Here is a 22,035-nt window from a genome sequence, read left to right as displayed (position 1 = left end):
AAGGAATGCTCCGTGGTGAAGACTCCGTATATTCAAAGCTGCAGCCATTTAACATCATTCAACTTCTGAATCAAGGCCGTCCACCTGCTACAGAGGCAAACGTCCAACATAAGATTTTTTTTCACTTTTCAGTTGATGTTATGATTTTTATCCTGAAGCAAGTTCTTTGCAATCTAATGTTCTTGTTCTTCTTAAAACATACAGTATGAGCAGCATTTGTTTTGTCAAAAATCTTTCAATGGATCAAGATTTCCATCTTCATGCATTACAAAAGCGCTGTTAGCCTCTCAAGTGATCGGGGCACATAAGCATTTGAAGTTGGTTACTCTCCCGCACTGGGAAATGGGCTATGCCTCAAGGCTCACACCTTTCTGTCAGTAAGCATTACAAGTGTCCTGGTGGCAGTCCATGTCAGTCAAAAGTATTCAAACAGAGGTTGTCACTGATTACAGCCTCCAGGGTGGAACAATTTCCATATCTGCAGTCACATTTATTTGTATGTAAATTCGAGGAACAACATTTCTACATGTTTTCTCAAACAACAATCCGTGATTACCCAGCATTTTAATTCAATTTGAGGTGGGTCACATTGGATTTTGAAACTCTGGTTTAAGTTATTTTTTCATTAGACGCGAAATGGATCAGATGTCTAAAATGTGAAATCTTATAGACTCTGAAGTGAACACTACCCCATCCCAGTACGGCCAGTGAGTGGATCGAAAACCTAAAATGCCCACACATCTCATCAAGGCCTATCTTTGGAAAGGAATTATCTTGCACTGGGATGTTGGATGGGGTAGGAACTCCTGTACGCCCACTCTGCCATTTGCACCACGTAAGGAAAATGTGTAATTTAGATATGTATACCAAAAGTATTTGTGCACATAAATATACTACTAGAATATACTTTGCAATTGAACAAAGTATTCTTTGTTTCTAGACGGCAGCTGTGCAGCGAAAGGGCGAACTGTGAACGATGTGTATCTCATAGCCTATTTTGTTGATGAAGGCACCCAAAACGCTCCTTTTACGTCAGTTCCCAAACATAATCTGCAAATACATTTACCAGTATTTCACATCTTTTAGTACACTGTTAATCAACCCATTTAAGCCATCAGGCTCTCCTTTATTGAGGAATTGAAATGGGAACGTGGTTATAAATTGCAATTTGAGCATCTTCAAAGTACATGGAATTTCTTACTGTAAATGTGTCTTACTTAATTTTCATCTGTAGCCTTGTGCAAACTGCACAGACAGATCTGTAACAATAGGCATTGATCCCACTGTTAATTATAAAAAACAAGCACATCAGTTTATGGTGTATCAAAGTGTAGTGCACCATCATTATTTAATTGGAGTAAAGCATCAAACAGCAATAGCAAAGTATTCTAGGACTCCAAGCAGACCCAAATTGCCTAAAGCAATGTTTATGAAACCACTAACAATGTTCAGATACAAAAAGTTTAAATTCAATAGATCCATGTAAATAACGTATTATTTTAATGAATAGAGAAAAGGTTAATTTGGATTAAAAAAAATTGCATAAACCCACGGTATGCATCTTTTCTTTTGAAATGCCGTCCTTTCTGCTGCTAGTGTGTGTTTCTGGTGAGCAAAGTGTGTTTAGATGCAAAGTGTGTTTAAGGCTGCAGTACCACGTCCTGTCTTCAGGGGCAGAGCTGAGAAATAATATAAACACACTTGATGAAATCCAAGTCCCCACAAGGCAGTTTTTAGGTCTCACTAGAGCCAGCGCATGCGCTGGTCTGCAAGACATTTAGAAACTGGCTTTTAAAAGTGCCACCAAAACCTTTTGCCGGCCACCAGCGTGCAGTCACGCGTGTGTGAGCATGCACAGGCCATGTGTCTTTTGTAATGGCTCATTAAGCCATGCTCCTCCACCATCTCTCTCTCTCTCTCTGCTCTCAGTACCCCCTCCCTGCTCCCCCTCCCTCTTCGTCCGCTTCTGACGTGATGTGATTTCAGCTTCTGATGTGATGTGATTTTTGTTTTTTAAACATCCAAACAGAAGGTCCTGTTCATGCTCTTGTGTTAAACCAATAACATGCGCCACTGAAGAACCCTGGGAAGGTGAGGCGACTGACTCGCACGGAAAGCATCATGCACCTTGGTGACCTTCACGCGCACCGGAAAGTACTTTACTGAGGCGGGACTCCTCTGTGGGGCGCCCCCGCCAGTCAGCTGGAGCCAAGAGCTGCGGCCAATGCTTGTTTATTTAGCAAGTTACATTTTTCGTTTCTTTCATGTAGATTTGCTGTTTGCAACCACATATTTTACTTATCACATATTGTAAATTTGCTTATCTCATCTTTCTGTGATCAGTCAAACAGGAATCTTTAGAGTTTTGCATTGGTAACACAAACTGCTCACAGCTCGCTGTTCACTGCAAGCACATGAAATACAGGCTTTTAACACCAAAGGGGAAAGAAAGGAGCATGATAGAACCTTAATGAAATCTTTGCTCTTTGCAACGTTCTATTACAAAAAAATTCCATGTATTCGTCCTTATCAAACATGCCCTAATAGGGTATGTTAGAGGTATGAGAATACAATATGAGGCATGAATAGTTAGATAACATAATTTTACTTGGCAGCATTTGGGCCATGATTAAGATGTTTACAGAGCTGAATTTCCGTGTTGAATTCCATCCCACACAATTCTAAGAGGCCCTGATGTGAAAACACCAGGCCCGATTTCGCCAGGCAGAAAATCCAGATGGTAAAATTGTATTGGGAAAGGACTGCATTGTAGCGTGTTTCTAGTGCTCTGCTGCCAGTGGAAATATGTGGCAGGGGTGGACCAAATTATGTGGCAGGGTTGACTAAACCATGCGTCAAGAAAAGGAAACTTAAGCAGCATAATATGGCAGATTTCGTGAAAGTATCACTTCATTATTTTTACACATCGTAACTCTGTATGGGCAAATGTTTCACCTCATTCTGTCCAGTTTGACATAAAGAGTCAGCAGAAAGCAACTGAAAGACAACCACCTTTGCAAAAGGCCTTCCACAAGGCATGAAGACGTTGACCTGTTTTTAGTAACTTTTGATCCATTTTAGCTAAAAAACATTTTTTTTATTTAATTCTGTTGATGATTATTCGGCAGATGGCGGATCATATATGTGGCAAATGCAGCACATCCATAATTATGTGGAAAATGCAGTTACCTCAGAATAGCATAATTCCAGTAGCCCTGTCTTTAACTAAGGCATCAGGGGCATGTAAGGTTTAAAATGAATGTGTGACACCCCACAGAATTGGGTGCTGGAGCCAAGCCTCAATAGTAAGTTGTGATTTTCGCCAAAGTTCAAATTCCCAACTGTGTATTACAAACCTACATTTTCGAAGAGCCAGGTTTAAACATTATTGATGGGCCCCAGCTCACATGATCCAATTTTGAAACTAAATCGGGAAGCATTGGAGGTAGGACGTAAGTGTGGGGAATTTATGCACTTGAAAACGTAAACAATTGTATCCATTTTAAGACTGAACGGAGCAGTAATGGCATTGCCAAATTTCTCTGTTGCCCTCTCTACATGCAAACACATTGTCCCTTATGCTCTCAATGCCTTCTCTGCCCCTTCCCCTTAAGTGGTTGTTGACAGTCTTTTAAAGTGGCAGGAAGGCGAGAAAAACCAGCATTGGCATAGGCAATAAGTCTGGCATTTGGGACCTTATAAGTGTTTAGCCATGCAACAGTTGGTGTTGTACCAAGGATATTCTGTAATGTAATGTAATTGCCCATTTATATCGCACAACAATCGCTCCAAGGAGCATCTAGGCGCCCATGTATGGTCAACCGGTGTAATGTTGCCTTACTGCTTGACTTGACCAGATCCGGAATCACACTAGATCTCTGGCAATTGTGTCTTGAAGATTGAAAATCCAGGTTTTTAATTATTTACGGAACTCTGTTTCCCTGTCCAATGCTCTCAGGTGTAAAGGGAGAGTATTCCACGCTTTTGCACCTAATACCGCCAGGGACTTGCCCCCTCGGGTTTTAAGTCTGAACCCTGGAACGGTCAGCAAATTGGCATTTGAGGATCGTAGGGCTCGAGTTGGACAGTATCTCACAAATTGTTTTCTTAGGTATAGTGGGCCTAAGTCGTGGACAGCTCGAAAGGTAATTATCAGCACTTTGAACTGAACCCTTTTTGTTATAGGTAGCCAGTGTAGTGTGTTAAGGGCCTTGGTTGCTGATGATCTTCTCGGCCATTTTAAAACCAGCCTTGCTGCTGCATGTTGCACCATCTGGAGTTTATGGGTGACCACTTTATTGGTGCCAGCATATAGGCTGTTACAATAATCGATACGTGATGTCACCAATGCAACCGTGACCGTTTTCCTTGCCTCAAAAGGCAACAAGTCAAAGAACTTCCTCAGCCCCTTTATCACCCCAAAATATGTGCCTGCCACTTTTGACGCCTGTTGTTTGAAGGACAGGTCAGCATCGAAGTGTACCCCAAGGTTGCGGGCCGAGATGATGGTGTGAGGCGGTATTTCTGCCTTCTCTGGCCACCATAATCTGGGAATGAAATCATTTTTTGGGCCTTGAGATGATTTCTCCGCATCCAGTCAAAAGTGGCTGTTAGGCAACATTTGAGTTTTTCCTCCCATACCTGGTTATCTTTATCCATTACCAGGATCAGTTGTGTATCGTCGGCATATGTTATTACATCCATGCCAAATGACGATATCAACTTTATCAGGGGTGCGGTGTAGACATTAAACAATGTCGGACTCAGGCTGGAACCCTGAGGTACTCCCGTCGACAGTGGTTTCTCACTGGAGCAGAATTGCCCCAGGGTCACCACTTGCCTCCTGTCACTTAAAAAGTTCTTTATCCACTCCAGGGCTGTGCCTGTAATGCCAGATGTTACTAGCCGGTCTATTAAGATAACATTTGAGACCGTGTCGAAGGCCGCTGACAGATCAAAAAAGCGAGACCTATTTTCTATGCCAATGCTTGTTTTTAAATGTGTACATTGATGCTGGATTTGTTTATGTTAGACTTGAATTTGTGCTAATCTGTTTTCTGCTTTGGTATAGCATTCAATAAAATACTAATTTCTGTTGAAACCATAAAAGCATAGTTATAGCATTCATGTAACCAATAACAAATAACATTTGAATCAGTGTCTCTGCTACTGAGTCATAAGATCTTCAGGTTAGGAGTAATTGCCGTTGACACAGTGATTACATTGCAGATATCTTGGTTTCTGTGTAATTCAGTTCTGTCCGCATCTGATCACAGGCATCATGTGACCCGATTTAGAGTTTGGTGAAGAACTGTATTTAGTCACAAAATTGACAGAGTATGCTTTTCCCCCAAACCAATGGGTTTCCCACCCTAAATAGAATCAGGAGAGTTGACAGCTTTCCGTGAACAAAGCCCCCGTTGGCTCTGTTGACGGAAAGCACTCTCAGGCAGCACAACAGAGAAGGGGCCGTCTGACGAAGGGCATAGCACCACTCATTTTATTTAGGGTAAACAATGCGTTGTGATGTGTTTTTTTTTCTCTCTGTTACCTGGCAGTATAACCTGGCAATGAAAAGACAGAAAAAATACATAATGGCACACACACCGAGGTAGAAAAAAACTCCCTGCATATGGTGGTGATTAGTATTATGTTTTCAATTACATATTCCCACTTTTTGAAAATAAAAACGTAAGTCAATTTTGGCGGATGAAAGTCAGAACCAACAGCGGCTGTCCACCAAACGATGAGTACCTTGACTGTAGCTGTGTGGCCGGCAGTGATCTCCAAGTTTGGCAACTGGTAGTTTGACTGCCAAACACTAGATCAGGCCCTTAGGTTTTGTGTTACTTAAAGCTCTGATCAATGGATTAGAAGGTATCTTTGTTTTTGGCAACTCCACGCTCAGCAATTTAGACCACATATCATTGTTTGAGTTTTATGCTGTGCTTTTGGGACATTCGATCTGTCACAAAAATATACATGGAAACATTTATCAAGGAGTTGTTGTGTTCGTACTCTCTAACCTGAACTCTTTGTTCCTCTTCAGCCTTCTAATTGCAAATCCCCGAAAAGTGTGTGTGCCTTTTCAGTCACTGTTGCCAAACTGTGGAATTCTCTTTCTTTATATCTCTGATTGATGCTTGATAATCTTGTTTGTACAAAGCTTCTGAAAACTAGGCAATTTCTTCAATAAAACCTTAACCTCAGCGTTCTCTTCTTTAGCACTAGAAAACTGTAGTTGGTATTGCTGTACTCCTCAAATAACTGTCTTAGAAGCTTTCTTATTCATCTCAATAAATTCTGTGGATATCGCCATTTAATGATAATGTCATTATATCCATGGCAATTCATGCCGTAATTATTGGATTAGACATCCAGGTTTTTGTTTTAATCCATTTTGTCAGCACTCAACATTACCAATTTTACCTATGTTTCTTATTATGTGTTTCGTATATTTCAGTGTCCATTATCATTTATGTTATGAACATTGTTAGTGGATGACTAACAATCTGCTTTGGATCTCATTACCAATTTGCAAATCTTTTGGTTCATAAATGAATAAAATACTGTGGTCACCAGATTGTAAATACTAGTTCTATGCTAATGCGTTGTGACTATAACATACAGAAGCATTCCATGATTTTGTTACTTCATATCCATACAAGAAAACAAATAGATTTTTTTTAATGCTGATATTTTTTTTTTTGGCTCATTAAATGCTAATGCTTATATATTTATATATACATTTTTGTCCCGTAGGTGAAAGGAATCCAGAAAAAAGCAATAGTCTGAGGAATATCATGGACACTAGGAACTGCAGTTCAACTTTTGAGACACTAGCCCCCTGAAAAGTACGAAACAGTTTTTGGAGACTTTATTCCTCTAAAGAATCTCTATGTAATTGCTAGCCATGTGTGCTTCTTGCGCAAACAACCTTTTTCTGTCAAAATTGGTAGGATACACCAATGGATGCCTCATGAATGTGACATAGTTCGTCACAACAAAGGAGTAAGGAGTATTTCATGAGTATGACTACAAATTAACATCCCAAGGAACTCAAATCCATCAAGGGACCCACAAAGTGAAAGGCCACACAAATGTACAGCATGTAATAAATATTTCCAGGAAAACAACTTTGCAGTTCTAATACTATTGCTAAGAATTCAGAAGGTAGAGCGGTTATGTTTCCATCTATATGTGTAAGTAAACTGCAACTAACTTGAAAGTACTAACCTGGACAGACACAGGAGAAGCTACACACATTAGCCCAGAGTCTCTAGCATTTTATTACAAGGAATTCCTTATTTAAACATTTATTTATTTATTCTATTTCTATTTCTATAGCGCACTATCACCTAACAGGCATCTTGGCGCTCTTGTGTGCATTATGGAGGAGGCGCACAATTGCTCTACGTGTGACAGCGATTTCTATATAAATACCCATTACGAAAACATAAAGGAGATCTCAGCATACTAAGACAAAATAAATCTACAATGTTTACCAAGCCGTCTGTTAGAGTTAGAAAAAGCCATTTGGTAGGCAAACAAAATCGTACTGAAGAAAAAACATTTCACTGTCTCAAATGTAAAGGTTTTTTCACAAATGGCTCTCTCATTGGACAAAAGTCAGGCCACACTGAACCAAGGCCATATAAATGCACTCAGTGTGACCAGACGTTCATTACAAAGGCACAGCTGAAAATAGATCAACAAACTCATACTGGTGAGAAACCATGTGAATGTTCTGAATGCAATAAGGCTTTCAATCAAAAGGGTGAACTAGTACTACATCACAGAAATAACACTACGGAGAATCCATATACACTTTCTGAATGTGACAAGACTTTCAAAGAAAAGAGTGATTTATCATCACATGAGAGAATTCAAGATGTGGAAAAACCATATAGATGTTTAGAATGTAATAAGACTTTCAGTCAAAATGCAAATCTGAGAAAACATCTGAAAATCCACACAGGGGAGAAACCATACAAATGTTCTGAATGTGACAAGGCTTTCCAGCTGAAGAGTTCTCTTTCAGTTCATCAGAAAATCCACACAGGGGAGAAACCATACAAATGTTCTGAATGTGACAAGGCTTTTGGTAGAAAAGGAAGTTTAAGGCTGCATCACATGTCTCACAGCGGTGAGACTCCTTACAAATGTTCTGAGTGTGACAAGGGTTTCAGAACCAAACCTCAACTAATGCAACATCAGAAGGTTCACACTGGAGAAAAACCATATAAATGCACTGAATGTGACAAGACTTTCAAGCAAAAGGTTGCATTATCATCACATGAGAGAATTCACACTGGAGAAAAACTATATAAATGTTCGGAATGTAATAAGGATTTTCGTCAAAAAACACATTTGATAACACATCAGAGAACACACACTGGCGAGAAACCATATAAATGTTCTGAGTGTGTCAAGTGTTTCATCACAAAGGGCAAGCTAATAATACATCATAGAATTCACACCGGCGAGAAGCCATATAAATGTTCTGAATGTGAAAAATATTTTAGCAGAACAAATGACCTATACATACACCAGAGAATTCACACTGGTGAGAAACCTTATAAATGTTCTCAATGTGAGAAGGCTTTCATTACAAAGAAAGACCTGATGAAACATCAGAGGATTCACACTGGTGAGAAACCATATAAATGTTCTGTATGTTCTAAAGCTTTCAATCAAAAAGGTAGACTGTTGACACATCTGAGAAGCCATGCATCTTTACTACATGTGTAGGACCAATGACAATTGACATAATTTCAACGGGGAAGCCATATGTATTTACTTAATGTGACAACTGTTTCAAGGAAAAGGATCATCTATCACCCCACCTGAGAAGAGATTAAGAAAAGAAATCATATTAATATACTAAAGGACTGATTACGAGTTGAGTCATTGTTTATTGCCCCTGATAAATACTGATACCAAGTGGTACATATATGATGTATTTATCATGTGCCATAAGTAAGACCTATTACAAGTTTATGGGGAATAACATGCATGTTTTGGTCTTTAACGCAACTAAATCCACATGAAACTGTAAACACCATATGTTTTCCCCTGTTAACTGTTGGCAGGTTTGGCCTGCCAAAATGTAACAAAGGTTGAGCTATTCAATGGGGGGGCGCTAGGTGGCGCACAAGCGGAATGGCCGCTGTGGTGTGAGGCTCCTCCAGACTGGCACATAAATCCTGTAATTATCCTTGCCTTCAACAAAGTACTCGCCCTGAAATACGGCGGCAAATGGAGCCCAACGTACAGGGTACCAATGCTCTAAGTTTGTAGACAGTGCGCCGCGGGACATCATCCCTGCAGCCTTCAGAGTGAGTGCCCGTAAAAAGACAATGCGTGGCGTGAGCTGCCTGGCGGGCACAGTTGGCACGCAAGTGCCACGGTGCCCAAGTGGTGACAGGGCTGCGGCGTTGCACAGACAGACGGAGCTGCGGTGAGTGCCGTTGCAGCACGGCTAGTGAGCATAGGCTGTATGCGACACAGAGGGTCCAAGTGATTGCGATGTGAGGAGGTGGATTACGTGTGTGCGGCTCAGCAGATATTGGGCCTGGGGTCCCACACGGGTGGCGGATCGGCCATAGGTGGCAGGTGCCCTTGCTGTCTGCCTGTGAAGAGCACATCATACATCAAAAGCGGCACGCAGGAGGCTCCCCGCTGTGGCAGGCGCTGATAATGGAGGAAGCGCAGTGCTACTTCACAGCGCTGAATATTTATCCAGAACCCTGGGATGAGGATTTGAGGCGGTAACACTTGTGCGACAGGACAGTTCGGCTTCCCGTGCAGGAGGGGTCACGCTGCTAATGTATTGGCTCCTGTGCGTCGCCTGAGGCTTGGGTGCACCACTACTGGGACACAGGAGAATTGAGGACGGTTGACCAGGCTACCCAAACTACACCTCCCGGGTGACACCCTGATGGCTACGCTGGGTGCACGCTGACTGTTACCTCCTCCCAGCCAGTGTTTTCCAGCTGCCCTCGTACTGTACACTTTGGGAGTAGACTGTTAATAAGGCACAATGGGCAAGCCTGACACGTGCCAGCCACGCCTTACATTTGATGCGAAAAAAGGCCCACGGAAGCAGACCAAAGAGGTGGATAATGGCTCAGAGAGCTCAACACAGGACTCTAATTCTGCGCAGGGTGATGGCATGCAGGCCATCCTACAGGAAGTACGACCAGGGTTTACGAATATGGCTGATAAGATGGGCACGATGGTCCACAAGCTTGAGGGCCACGAGATGCAAATAAAGGAAGCTGAGCATCGCATATCGGAGACTGAAGATACCACGAACCGCCTCCGCAACACGGTCACACAGATGGACAAGCTGCTCAAAATAATAGCCGTGAAACATGAGGATATCGAAGCGCGAAGCCAGAGAAAAAATATTTGCGTAATTGGCATTCAGGAAAGTGCCAACACGGGCAGGCTGGAACAGTATATTGAAAAATTGTTGCTGGAGGTGGTGGGGGTGGAGCAGTTATCTCCCAACTTTATAGTCGAAAGGGCGATTGTTGAATTATAGGGATCATGATGTGGCCCTGAAGGTGGCTAGGGAACGGAAACAGCTGCATTTTGAGGGGATCTCTTTCACAATGTACCTGAACTTCACCAAACATGTCCAGGAGGAACGACGCAAATTCCTCCAAGAAAACAAAAACTGTAACAGGCTCAAATTGATTATGACCTTCTTTATCCAGCGCGATTTGGGATCACATATCAGGGCAAACAAATGATCTACATTAAGCTACAGCAGGTCGAGGACTTCCTTAAACAGATTAAGAAATTGGCAGCTGCATCCTCCACACAGGCGGGCTTGCCAAGATCACAGTCACTTTCCTCGGACTGATAACTACGTCGAATGTTGGATATTTAGCAGGTCGCTTACTCTGCGCGGCTGTGGTCATGCGACTGAATGGACTGTGCCTCTACCATATGATCCATGACATGACTGGGCGTTTCTAGGATTTGTTAAGAAACTCTCCACATGGGGGCGTGATGACTGAACTGACCAGGCACCCCTGAAGCCTACTAGGGGACGTCTTTGGCATCACAGGCGTTCCTGGAATGGCAAAGGGTTACCTGTGGATCACCTAGTTGTTTCTCTCCCCCCAAAGGGTGATCACCCTTTTTGTCTCAATCTAGACCCGTTCACTGACTTTGTAGCACTAGTTGTTTACTGGGAATATATTGGGGGGTGGGATGTTTAGTACTGGCATGATTGGGATGCTTCAGTGGGTGAGGGTGATATGGGTTTGGATTAATGTACTTCATGATAGAAGTAATTCGGGGCTCATTTCCTTTTACGGTGCTTCTCAAGTTGTCTGGTTGTGATACCATGTAATGTGGTGCACTACCAGTTATTATATCACGGTGGAACATGGGGGATGGGGTGGATAGACACTCTTTGTATATAATATCCTGGAATGTTAGGCGCCTAGGAGATCCGAGGAAGCGTAGGCAGATATTAGCGTATTTAGATCGGCAACAGATAAGTGTGGCGCTGCTCCAGGAAACTCATATAGACCCACGCTCCCCGGGTATCTTCGCTAGCAAGTGGGCGGATGGCAGGTTCTTCTCTTCATATTCATTGTGTGCTAGGGGCACCGTTATCCTGATAAAGAAGCGAACTCCCTTTGCATTGGCGGGCGTCTTGACCTATCCAGAGGGACGTAATGTGTTAATATGGGCCGCTTGGGTAGAGATTCCGTAACTATAGTTAATTGCTACGGCCTCAATGTTGACACGCCTGACTTCTTTAATGTCATCTGGGGCAAGGTTGTGGGTATAGGATCCACACATGTGATTTGGGGTGGTGATTTTAACGTTGTACTCAATCCAGCCCTGGATCGCTCTAATACCTTGCCGCATCACTACACTAACTCTCAGGCGCCCTTACAAGGCATAATGGCAGAGGGGGGATTAATAGATAGTTGGCATTACACCCACCCACAGGTCAGGGAAGGCACGCACTTCACAGCACATGCTGGGACATGGGCACGACTAGACTATTGTTTGCTGTCCAGATGTTTCGGCCAGGCCATTCAGAGGGTACTTCACCTAGCTAGGACCTTTTCTGATCACTGTCCCGTAAAACTCGTACTTACACTTCCAGGTTATGACACCCCTAGGCCTAGCTGGCGGTTACAGCCTACCGCTCTATTGGACACTGTCTTTCATACTGAGCTGGGGGAAGGGATACAAGATTTTTAATAAGGGCTCTGTCGACGATGTGGAGATCATCTGGAAGGCCTTTAAGGTCACAATACGGGGATACTGTATGGCAAAGAGCTTTGGTGTACTCTGGGATATCCAAACAAGGCTCCGAACGTTGGAGCGAGACCTAAGAGGGCTGGAGGCATGGATGGGGTCTAGGTAAATGGGCCAGGCACAGACTGATTTTCGTGAGAAATTATCAGATTACGAGGAGACCGCAGCATGTGGGGCTAAATTTAGAGGACGGTATTGGGTGGCCCAAAGGTATGGAGAGGGCGAGAGGCCAGGGAGGGCTCTGGCTGAATTGTTTAGATGCCTGCGCTTCTCTACTCGCACCAGTATCGTCCATACAGTTTACAGTATGGCAGAAACACTGGGACCTCGAACTAGAGAAAATTATGAAATTACAATTATTTCTAAACTGCTGTTTCACCACCACATTCTATAGTCTAGCGAAGTCAAATATATAATCTAATGCATCTCTGTATCTTAAGAATGCTTGAAACTGAGCTTTTCATTTCAAGGTGCTACATATATATTTGTGAACATGAATCAATTTTGGAGACCTTATTGGAGTAACAGAAACCTTTAATCGGATCTCAAAATCAGTCAGTGCACTCATTGAAGTGACTCCCTTCTTTTAAGTCCTATGTTTGCTAGGCCACCTCTGGATCTGAGGCACACAACAAGGAAAGATATCTGGGACAAAGAAATCTAAAACAAGGGGACAGATTTGTTCCTTGAAATTAATTTAAAATTAGTAATTCCCTCCAGTCACCCTTCTTGAGTGTGCTTGTTGTTATTTATTGCATCACTGCATTTTGACAATTGTTTCTCTCAAGATCAGCCATTTACACAATTGCAATAAGACCCATAATTCACGTCTGACATATTTGTGAGTTGATGTGGTTAGTGTGATAAAATTGAACAGCCCATCTCAAGGAGCATGTCGAGATGGCAGTAATGCTTTTTTTTAAAAACTTTACCAGTTTCAAAATGAAAAACAATATATTGTTCCATTTCCATGACAGTTAATAGAATACAGTACGTAGATGTGAAGGAACATTGTGTACTGCTGCTAAATATACATATGCATTGCAGTTGGCCCTGACAAGAGCAGAGACATCAATAGTTCAGCAAAATAATAAAATGGGATTATACACAACAAGTTGGAGATATTTGTATTAAGAACACATTGAGACACTTCATAGAGAAAAAACATTCAAAGAAGATTAAAGTATGATCACATTTGGGCATGCCTGCTTTCTGACCGACATTTGGCAAATTTTCCACAGTGGCTATATCAAAAATGAATCTTTCCACAAAATACTGAGAACCATTTGTTTTTAAACCATTTTAGATTCATTAACCCCTTCGGTGCTGATGACGGCTCCTGGCCGTCATGAGTTACGGTGGGCGAGTGCTGATGGCCGTGAGCCGTCATGACCACGCCCGCGATCGGAATTTCCTGCACAGGCGCGGAATTCCTGCCGCAGCCAGGGGGTTAACACTTGATTTTTCTCCAGTGTGCCTAGTGACAGAATCAGCCATGAAGGGAGGATTTTCTCACAGTTTCCTCTGATAAGTTACATAAATGTTACATCATTGCTCATTTAATGATCCTCACCATAGTTTTTTTTACTAGCAGCCATATTGAACTTTTGTGAGCAAAATGTCAAATTCTGCATTGTAGCACAAAGTGGATTCTGAGAAGTATCCATACATGCGCATGCCAATTTCCTGATGAGATTTTTCCGGCCTTGAAGAGGTGTGTATTTGTGTCTCTTCGGTTTATGCATAGCCTAAATCTTTTTCCAACGTGCAATGGCTGTTGATTGAAGGAAGGCAGCTTATAGATTTCCTTTAGCCGTTCCTCTGCTTAAGGCCTTAACCACATCATTGCTTCAGGATAACTGGCTGGACATTATCAAACCAGGTATTTAAAAGAATTTGCTGTTTTCTAATCTTTGGTTACCTAAATTAAATTATTTGCAAAGTGTCCTCTTGCATCTTGGTTCCCTGATCATGAATATAGATTTTGATAAACAGAAATTTCTTGGGGCATCTGCACACAAACAGCAAAATGCTTGTGTTGCTTATTCTTAGAGACATCAGGAAATGCTGTAAGTAGTTTGCTATGCCTATAGAAATTGAACAGAATAGAGTCAAGATGCAACCTTGGTTGAGTACTTTTGTCTGTGGCAAATGCTGTGCATTGTGTGCCATTTAGGCCTATCCTGAAGGTGCTTTAGAATCTGTTTATAATCTGGCTGTTATTTCTAAGCGTGGATGTGGATAACCAGACTAAAAGTCGGTGAAAAGTCCCAAAAAGCACTATACAAGGTTATTTATCTCGAGGTGGAAAACTCCTAGTCAGAATGTTGGAGTTTGAAGATCTGACCTATTGTCAATAGAACCCCTCTGAAGCTGCCTTGCGTTAGGTTTAAAAAGTTTTTTCTTCCGGCAATTCATTTATATGTTCTAAAATATTTGTGTTTTTATTTTTCATCTATATCAATGAAACTGATTGGTGTGTGTGAGCTTGGTTCTGAGATCTCACCTTTACTCTTTAGAGGTATGAACAAGCTTGTTTTTCACAATTCAGGTAAGCATACTATACTTTATCAGGTGTAAACTAGCCTGCCAGGATGATTGAATGTGCTTTCTCAGGTCTTTGGTGTTCAGTGTCTGTACTATGGCTGCGGCTATCATTGTAGAAAATAGTTTCAAAATATCCTACTCCTTTTAAAACTGGTACAGTTGAGTTTATATTATTTTGCATGTACCCTATACGTTGATACCAATAACCAGAATGACTTGGCATTACTGGCAACTGCTACCTCGATAAAGAGATACCATTTCTGCTTTTCACATTGAGTTTTATTCGCTAGCTTTTTGTACCCTGTTATTGAAGGTTTCAATATAATTTTGCCTTGAGGCATAAAGAAGCTCTGATGTCATTTTTTTCCTTCATCATCAATCCGTGTTGATTTTCTGTTTTTCCTTTTTAAGATTGTTGGCAGGAATTTAACTTGATAAACCTGACACAACATTTTCTATGGGTTCCTCATAGGTTCTAGTAAAATGTGCCCGATCTGATGAGGGGTTTTACTTTGCACAAACTCCTCCTGTGTCGCTTGATTGATTGATTGATTGATTGATTGATTATATTGGGACATGAAGAATGACAGTTGATCTGTGTTGACCATTCCCTAACGTATCCTCCTTTTGATTCACAAGTTCCAATTCTACATTGGGATATGTACACCAGCTGTATGTTTTACGTTGAGCAGAAAATTCAGACTTATTGGAGTATGATCTCTCTCTGGGCTTCATGGTATTGCTGTTACTGCCAGGTGTTTGTGCTGGTATAATTGTGCAAAAATGTAATCGATAATACATTGATCTATTGTCGAGCTGACCCTTAGTGCCAATGATGATTTATCTGGAACACTAATCAGGGCTGATCTAGCTTGTTTTCAAGGAAGAACTGTTCCAGGCTGGTATTCTTCTTGTCTCTTCTTGGAAAGTCTTGAGAGATGATTGGAGTGCCCTGTTGGGATGGGAATGTCCCTTGGAGGGTGTACAGATGTGTTTCCTTGCTCTATGTCTTCAAATGAGAGTATCTGGGATCCAGGTTTTGATTTTGGTTGTGGTTTCATTCTAATCTAGTGTGTGCAGAGAACTAGGCCTTCCCCTTGATATAAAAAAGCTCCTGGACCTGTCGCTCCAAGCATGCCACCATTTCACTGAGGTTGGACTACTGTTGTTAGTCTGGAATATAGAGCTCGGGTGGCAGCCTACCATGTATTGCTAGTCAGTGGGTGTGACCCAGTCTCCTTACCTGTGTCAGTTGTTGGGGTAATCTGGTCTACATCTAAATTAAATATTAATAAAGAAAAAATATGAATTAATTTATTATAATTCAATTACTTCCCACCCAATTCCCCTATAAACCCACAATCCGCTACAGAACTAAAAAATGCTACATTTCATTAACCTAAAATTAATCGCTACTGAAAATATAACGTATATTTTTTTTAAAGCAATACTTATTCAAAAAAATCAATCACATACTTTTAAAATGAATACTAAAATATATAACTCATTTAAAAATCGATATTTTAAACAACTATATTTTTGCAAATGATATTACTAACTGTGATATTTTTCAAATATTTCTTATCTTAAAGCCGATATTCTTGACCACGATATTCTTGCTGTCGAAATTTCTGAATCACAATATTTCTAACTCAATATTTGTGTATGTTGATATTTGAAACTCGATATTCTGTCTGTGCACTGTGTATTGCTAGTCAGAGGTTGTGACTCAGCCTCTTTACCTGTGCCACTGGGGTTGAGGCCTAGTGGTGCCAGAATAATGGAGGTGTGTGGGATCCTGGGGTCCATTATAGATGCTGCTGGCCTGGCCTTGTGCACCCTAGTGGAGGTGAGCTTGCTTCCTCAGGCATTGAAAGTATATTGCTGACATTCCTGATTCTGAGGGGAGGGGACCTAGACACTGCAGTAGCAAGAGACAAGGTGATTTTTTTTAAATTCTGCTTAATTGGGAGGAGCTGCTGATTCTTCTTCTAGCAGCCCTGTCATTTGGTAGATGGTGGAGTGAAGAATGGGAATGCAGATTCTTGTTCAAGGTGAAAGGGGCCCCTTATATTAGGCCTCCTTTTTACTTTCTCAGGATCACTTTTCAGTGTGGCCTGCTAGCTTTGTTGTCATATCACCACATTAAAAGATTCAACCACATGTCACCATCGCAGGACACCATCAGTTAAATCAGTGGAAACAGTACTCACAATAATACGCATTCATTAAAATGGTAAATGTTACCTGATCAATGACCATATTGTTAATAAAGCATTTTTGATAGAAAACAACATATGTGTCGGAGTCATTCTTCACAATGGCTAGGCCTCAAAATGCAGCCGAAGGACCAACGTGAAGGGGTCTCTGGACTTCCCAGCTTGAGTATGCAGCTCTGGCTCAGAGCGCCTCAGAGCCAAATGAAACCCCTCCATGGTAAGGTGAAACTTTATTGGCATAGTTACTTAAAACCATTGCAGTACATACAAAAAGAAATAATTCCAGTTTTAAAATGATCCATATTTAAAAAGGTCTATATTTAAAATGTTCATGCTCTTTCATGAGTGTCGCAGCGTGAACTGCAAAGGACTTTCTGTGTCATTACAGTTATAGTGACCCGGCTAGTTATGCCTTTCCGTCCACTTAATAAAGATTGCCCCCGTACACCAGTTGTCTGCAGAAAAGGAGTCCGTTTGGCATTTTTGACCGAGCTGCTTCGAGGAATCTGACTAGCCTTGTGTTCAATTGTGCCGATGAAGGATCAAAGCAAGCCAGGACTGCTTGTCTCCTTGTCCTGATCCCTCTTTGATAAAGGGGATTTTTAGCAGCTGTCTCCTTTTCTTGACTCAGCTCCGTGCAAGTACAGATGATGTGTGTGATGTCACCTTGATCCTTACTGCACAGACTGCATTGTGTGAAAGCCTGTACCCTTTTCCAGGGAGGGAGCTGCTGCGTGGTTGGTAACACTCCTAGCCTGAACTTTAAAAAATGTTGTTTCAGTATTTTTGAGTATCCCAAATGAAAGTAATATTTTGGGGCTAGGGACTTATATGTGGCCAGAGTCATCCAGGCGTGCGCTCTAGCCGAAAAGGTCGCCTTGTCCTCTAGCAAGGAATGTGTCTTCAAGGTCTTCCACACCGTTTTTTTGAACGCTGAATGGAGGCAGTGTGTATCCCATAAGGGGGAAAGGCCTGTGGTTATCAAAGCCTCCTTAAGATATTGCCCTGCGGGTGAGTTCTGCCTCAGTTGAATCTCTTGCCAGAGGAGGTGATTTAATGTGTTAGGGTTTGCTGACCTAATCTTATGCCAGCAGTTGATGAAAGCTCCATAGCTGGCCCAGGTTTGCTTTATGAGACCAAACTCCAAATGAATTTGTGCTGGTGAGGTGTAGATCGGGAGGCTGAACATTGTTCTATATGCTTTGACCAGTGTTTTGTCCAGGAGGTTCCTAACTCTCCCTCGCAGTGCCTCGGTGCCGTAGGTAATCGAAGGTAAGATTTTGGCCCGGGCTATCATCAAGAGAGGGTTCAGAGTGGAGCCGAGTAGTTTGGCTGATACTCCTTTCAGAGAGAGTGCGAGAATCATCCCTTTCCTTTTGATCTCCTGTTGCTGGCGGCTGATTAAACCTTCTTTGTCTATGTAGATGCCCAAATACTTATAAGCCTCTGCTGGCTCAATGTGTTTGCTACCCAGGTGCCATTGGTGGGACTTTTTTCGTTTCTTGTTGATTGTCATGGTCCTTGTTTTGCTTAGGTTTATTAAGAGACTGTTTTCTTCCGCATAGACCTCTAAGCAATTCAGGAGATGTTGCAGGCCCACTGCCATGTAGCTGAGTTGGACAAGGTCGTCCGCGTAGAGTAAGTTAGATATTGGGGAACCCCCTAATCTGGGTGCGTGCAAATTGCATTTATCAAGTACCAGGGTTAGGTCTGCCATGAATAGATTGAATAGCATGGGGGCCAGCACGCAACCCTGTTTCAGCCCTTTCGATGTTTTGATTTTCCTTGAGAGGTGCGTTCCTGAGCCCAGTTTTACTTAAATCCAGGTGTCAGAGTGTAGGAGCATGATCATTGATAGTAGGTTGTTGGGAATGCCCCATCTGACCAACTTGGACCATAATTTGGGCCTGTCCACATTGTCAAAAGCTGCCCTGTAGTCAATAAAGCAGACATGGAGCTGGATTTTCCTGGTTTTTGCCATGTCGATTAACAGTGACATCGCCATAATATTGGTTTTGTACCGGAGCATTTTCGGAATCCTGTCTGGTTTAACGGGATTATTTTGTGGTTTTCTGCCTAGGTTGACATTTCCTCCAGCAATGTGCCCGCAAAATATTTGGCTTCGTTATCAATCAGGGCTACTAATCGATAGTTAGCTGGTAAATTCTTGCTGCCCGATTTGTGGATTGGGACGATTATCGACCCTTTCCATGAGTCTGGAATTGTGCCCAGGTATCGTACTTCCAGAAATAGTGAGTGGAGTATTTTTGCCCAGTCCTCCGGTTTTTCCTTAAACACGGCTGGTGGGATTCCGTTCGGCCCCGGTACTCCCTCCGTTTTGCCCTTCTTGATCTGTTTTTTGATTAAAAGCTGTTCAGTGGCGGCTGAACTTTTGTTGCCGTATAGCTTTCCTCCAGCGGTTTGAGATGTGCTAATTTAAGCAAAAGCCATCTTCGTGGTTTGCGGGAGGGGAGCTGCCGCTTGCCCTGCTACAGTTGATAGAATCAACTGGTTACTTGACTATTTCGATCTTCCCCGGCGTTAAGTCAGTAAGACTTTGGCTGCTAAAGTGGGACTTTAGATAGCTTGCCCATGTTTCCTCTAGTATGAAGGAGGTAAGGCCCCTGTGGTTCGGGTGTATTACCTTATCGACCGTTTTCCAGAATCTGTCGCTGGCATTATACTTGATGTTATGCAAGAGTTTGGCCCAGAGGTCCTGTTCATTGTTATTATTGATATTCCATTTCAGCCTCTTTAGTGTGGTTCTCTGTTCCCGCACCTTAGAGTTAAGTGTAATATTGCGTGGGTCCAGGCGTACAGATCTAAGCAAGCCGTTTATTGATTTTTTTCAGTCCTTTTACTTGTAATCTTTGACTCTTAGGTAATGTATTCGATTGTGACTGCCCGAATAAGGGCCTTGGTTTAATAGCTGTTGCTTTTAGAGCGCAAAGGTTACTTGTAAAACGTTCCTAGGCATTTATCTGGTTCTCGCCAGGTGATTGGGCCGATATAAGGTTGATTGCTGTATCTGTTACGATCTTTATGGATGCTGTTGAGAACTTGATCCTCTCATAGTTGGTTGTGTAGCTTGAGCCTAATTGTAAAACGGGGAATATACCGGGCTTAGCCGTACCCGCTAGAGTAGCCTCCTGTGAGCGGTGATCACTGTGCCCTATATCGCCCATTTTAAAGCCTGTTACATATTGCAGCATTGGAAGGCTAACAAACATATAGTCTATAAGCAAGCTTGATTGCACAGTGTGGTAGCTTGCCGCTGGGGGAGTGTCATTGGGTGATCTTCCATTAAGGGCCCTCAGGTTTAGATGTTCAAGATCTTCCAGGAACTGACGATTTACCTTGTTTGGCCTCCCATGCGAAAACAAGCTTTGCTGTGGTAAGTTGTATTATAGTGATTGGAGGCATACTTCCTTTGACTTGGATGTTCCCATTAAAAATAGATTCATGTCCCCCGACAGAATAAAGTTTGAGACTTCCGAGCGTCTACATGCGAGGTTACTAGTTCTATTAGTTTTGCCGTGTCAGTTTTTGTTTGTTTCGGATGGATGTAAACATTGAACAGAATTACTTCAGACTTTGCTTCTGCCCATGGAAGAGTGAATTTCACTACTAGTGCTACATCCTTTTCCGGCCCCGTTACTTCTGCTGTTAGTATGGATGTTATTGAGATGTAGGTCCCCAGCCCCCCTGAAGCATGGCCCATTTTGCTTCCCTTAGTGGCGGGGCGAGCGAAACAGCGAAAGCCATGGATATGCAGTGGTTCTGTGAGCCATGTTTCCTGTAGCATGATGATGTCGAAGTTGTTAAGATATTGAAGGAAGTCTGAGTCCTGAGATTTTGCTGCCAAACCATTTATGTTCCACAAGCAAAGGCGTATCGTTGCTAGTTTCGGCGTGACTTTATCCTGGGCTACCTAGTTGTTATGTCATTGGGTCACTGTTGCCAGGGTTATTGTTCTGACACTATGGTCAGCAAGACCAGAGTTCCAGCTGCTTGAAAGTTCCGCCCTTAAAGGCGAAAATTGTTTATCTCTGTTAACAAACCTTCTAGGCTCTGAGCAACTGAGAGCCCCTTTTAGAACCAAGGTGGAGGGCCGAGAGTATTTTTGTGGAGCTTGTCTTGGGCTCATGGTTAATAGCGGTGCCGGATAAGCTGGAAGATGGTGGGTGAGGTAATTAGAATTTTTATGGTAAATTGTGTCCCCTAACGTAGACCCCAACGGCTCCATGTACACACTTCAAGTACATGTAATTTCCCTCCACAACCGAATTTGATGACGCAAATACATTTGCGTCCACCGTTAACATGTCCTCTATCAGATCCACCATGTATGGATCGATAATTCAGTTCCTAAGTATGCCGTGCCACCGTCTTTATGTGGTGCACTTTCACGTTTTCCTGGCTCTGCCGAGCTAGGCCCTGATTTCTGTCTTCAAGCCACTTCTGCCTCTGCCTCTAAAAAGCTGCAGCATGAAGACGCATCCCTGATCTCTACCTTACTTCCTGCCAACCAAGCGGTGCCCGGCTCGGCCTGGCCTGCCTGCCAAAAACAGTATTTTGCCTTCAAGTTATCAGCGTAGCCAGCTCAGCTCCTCGAAAACACATTCTTGTCTAGTGATTTAGGTAAACATATCCCCGGCTACAGAGCAAAGAGCAAGTCTCCCTGTCTCCGTGCAAGTAATTTACAGTTCCCGTTACCATGGTAGGCCCATGGCTCCCGCACGTAGACACGCAGACACCTATGCACGCACTCAACATTCAGTATAGAGTAGCCTCTGCCCAAGAGACCTTTTCCTCTAGATTAAACATCCTCCAAATATTAGATATCAGATATGTTTAGGGACAGGTCGATCTGACATGCCAGACTTCTGTCTCTTCTACTAGTGTTAAATGTCAGACCCTTAGCTTCCTCCCGTTGCACGTCAATCACACGTCATATTAGCTGCGCGCGTATCCA

The 22,035-nt window shown here is 42.5% G+C and overlaps 2 protein-coding genes across 2 annotated transcripts in view; both read left to right on the top strand.

The window, feature by feature from the left end:
• Window positions 1-13,402, top strand: part of LOC147658877 (uncharacterized) — a 40,732-nt gene extending 27,330 nt beyond the window's left edge. The window contains exon 2 of the mRNA XM_086952069.1: window positions 6,763-13,402. Coding sequence (XP_086808195.1) covers window positions 7,498-8,751 — 1,254 coding nt within the window. The 5' untranslated portion in view covers window positions 6,763-7,497 and the 3' untranslated portion in view covers window positions 8,752-13,402. The remainder of the gene's footprint in view (window positions 1-6,762) is intronic.
• LOC147658876 (uncharacterized) overlaps window positions 1-22,035 on the top strand; it is a 152,853-nt gene that overhangs the window by 27,328 nt on the left and 103,490 nt on the right. The window lies entirely within an intron of this gene.

Source organism: Lissotriton vulgaris, unplaced genomic scaffold (assembly GCF_964263255.1).
Source record: "Lissotriton vulgaris unplaced genomic scaffold, aLisVul1.2 SCAFFOLD_520, whole genome shotgun sequence".
Lineage (NCBI taxonomy): Eukaryota > Metazoa > Chordata > Amphibia > Caudata > Salamandridae > Lissotriton > Lissotriton vulgaris.
Note: the sequence above shows the minus strand (reverse complement) of the source record. Positions and strands in the feature narration are given on the sequence as shown.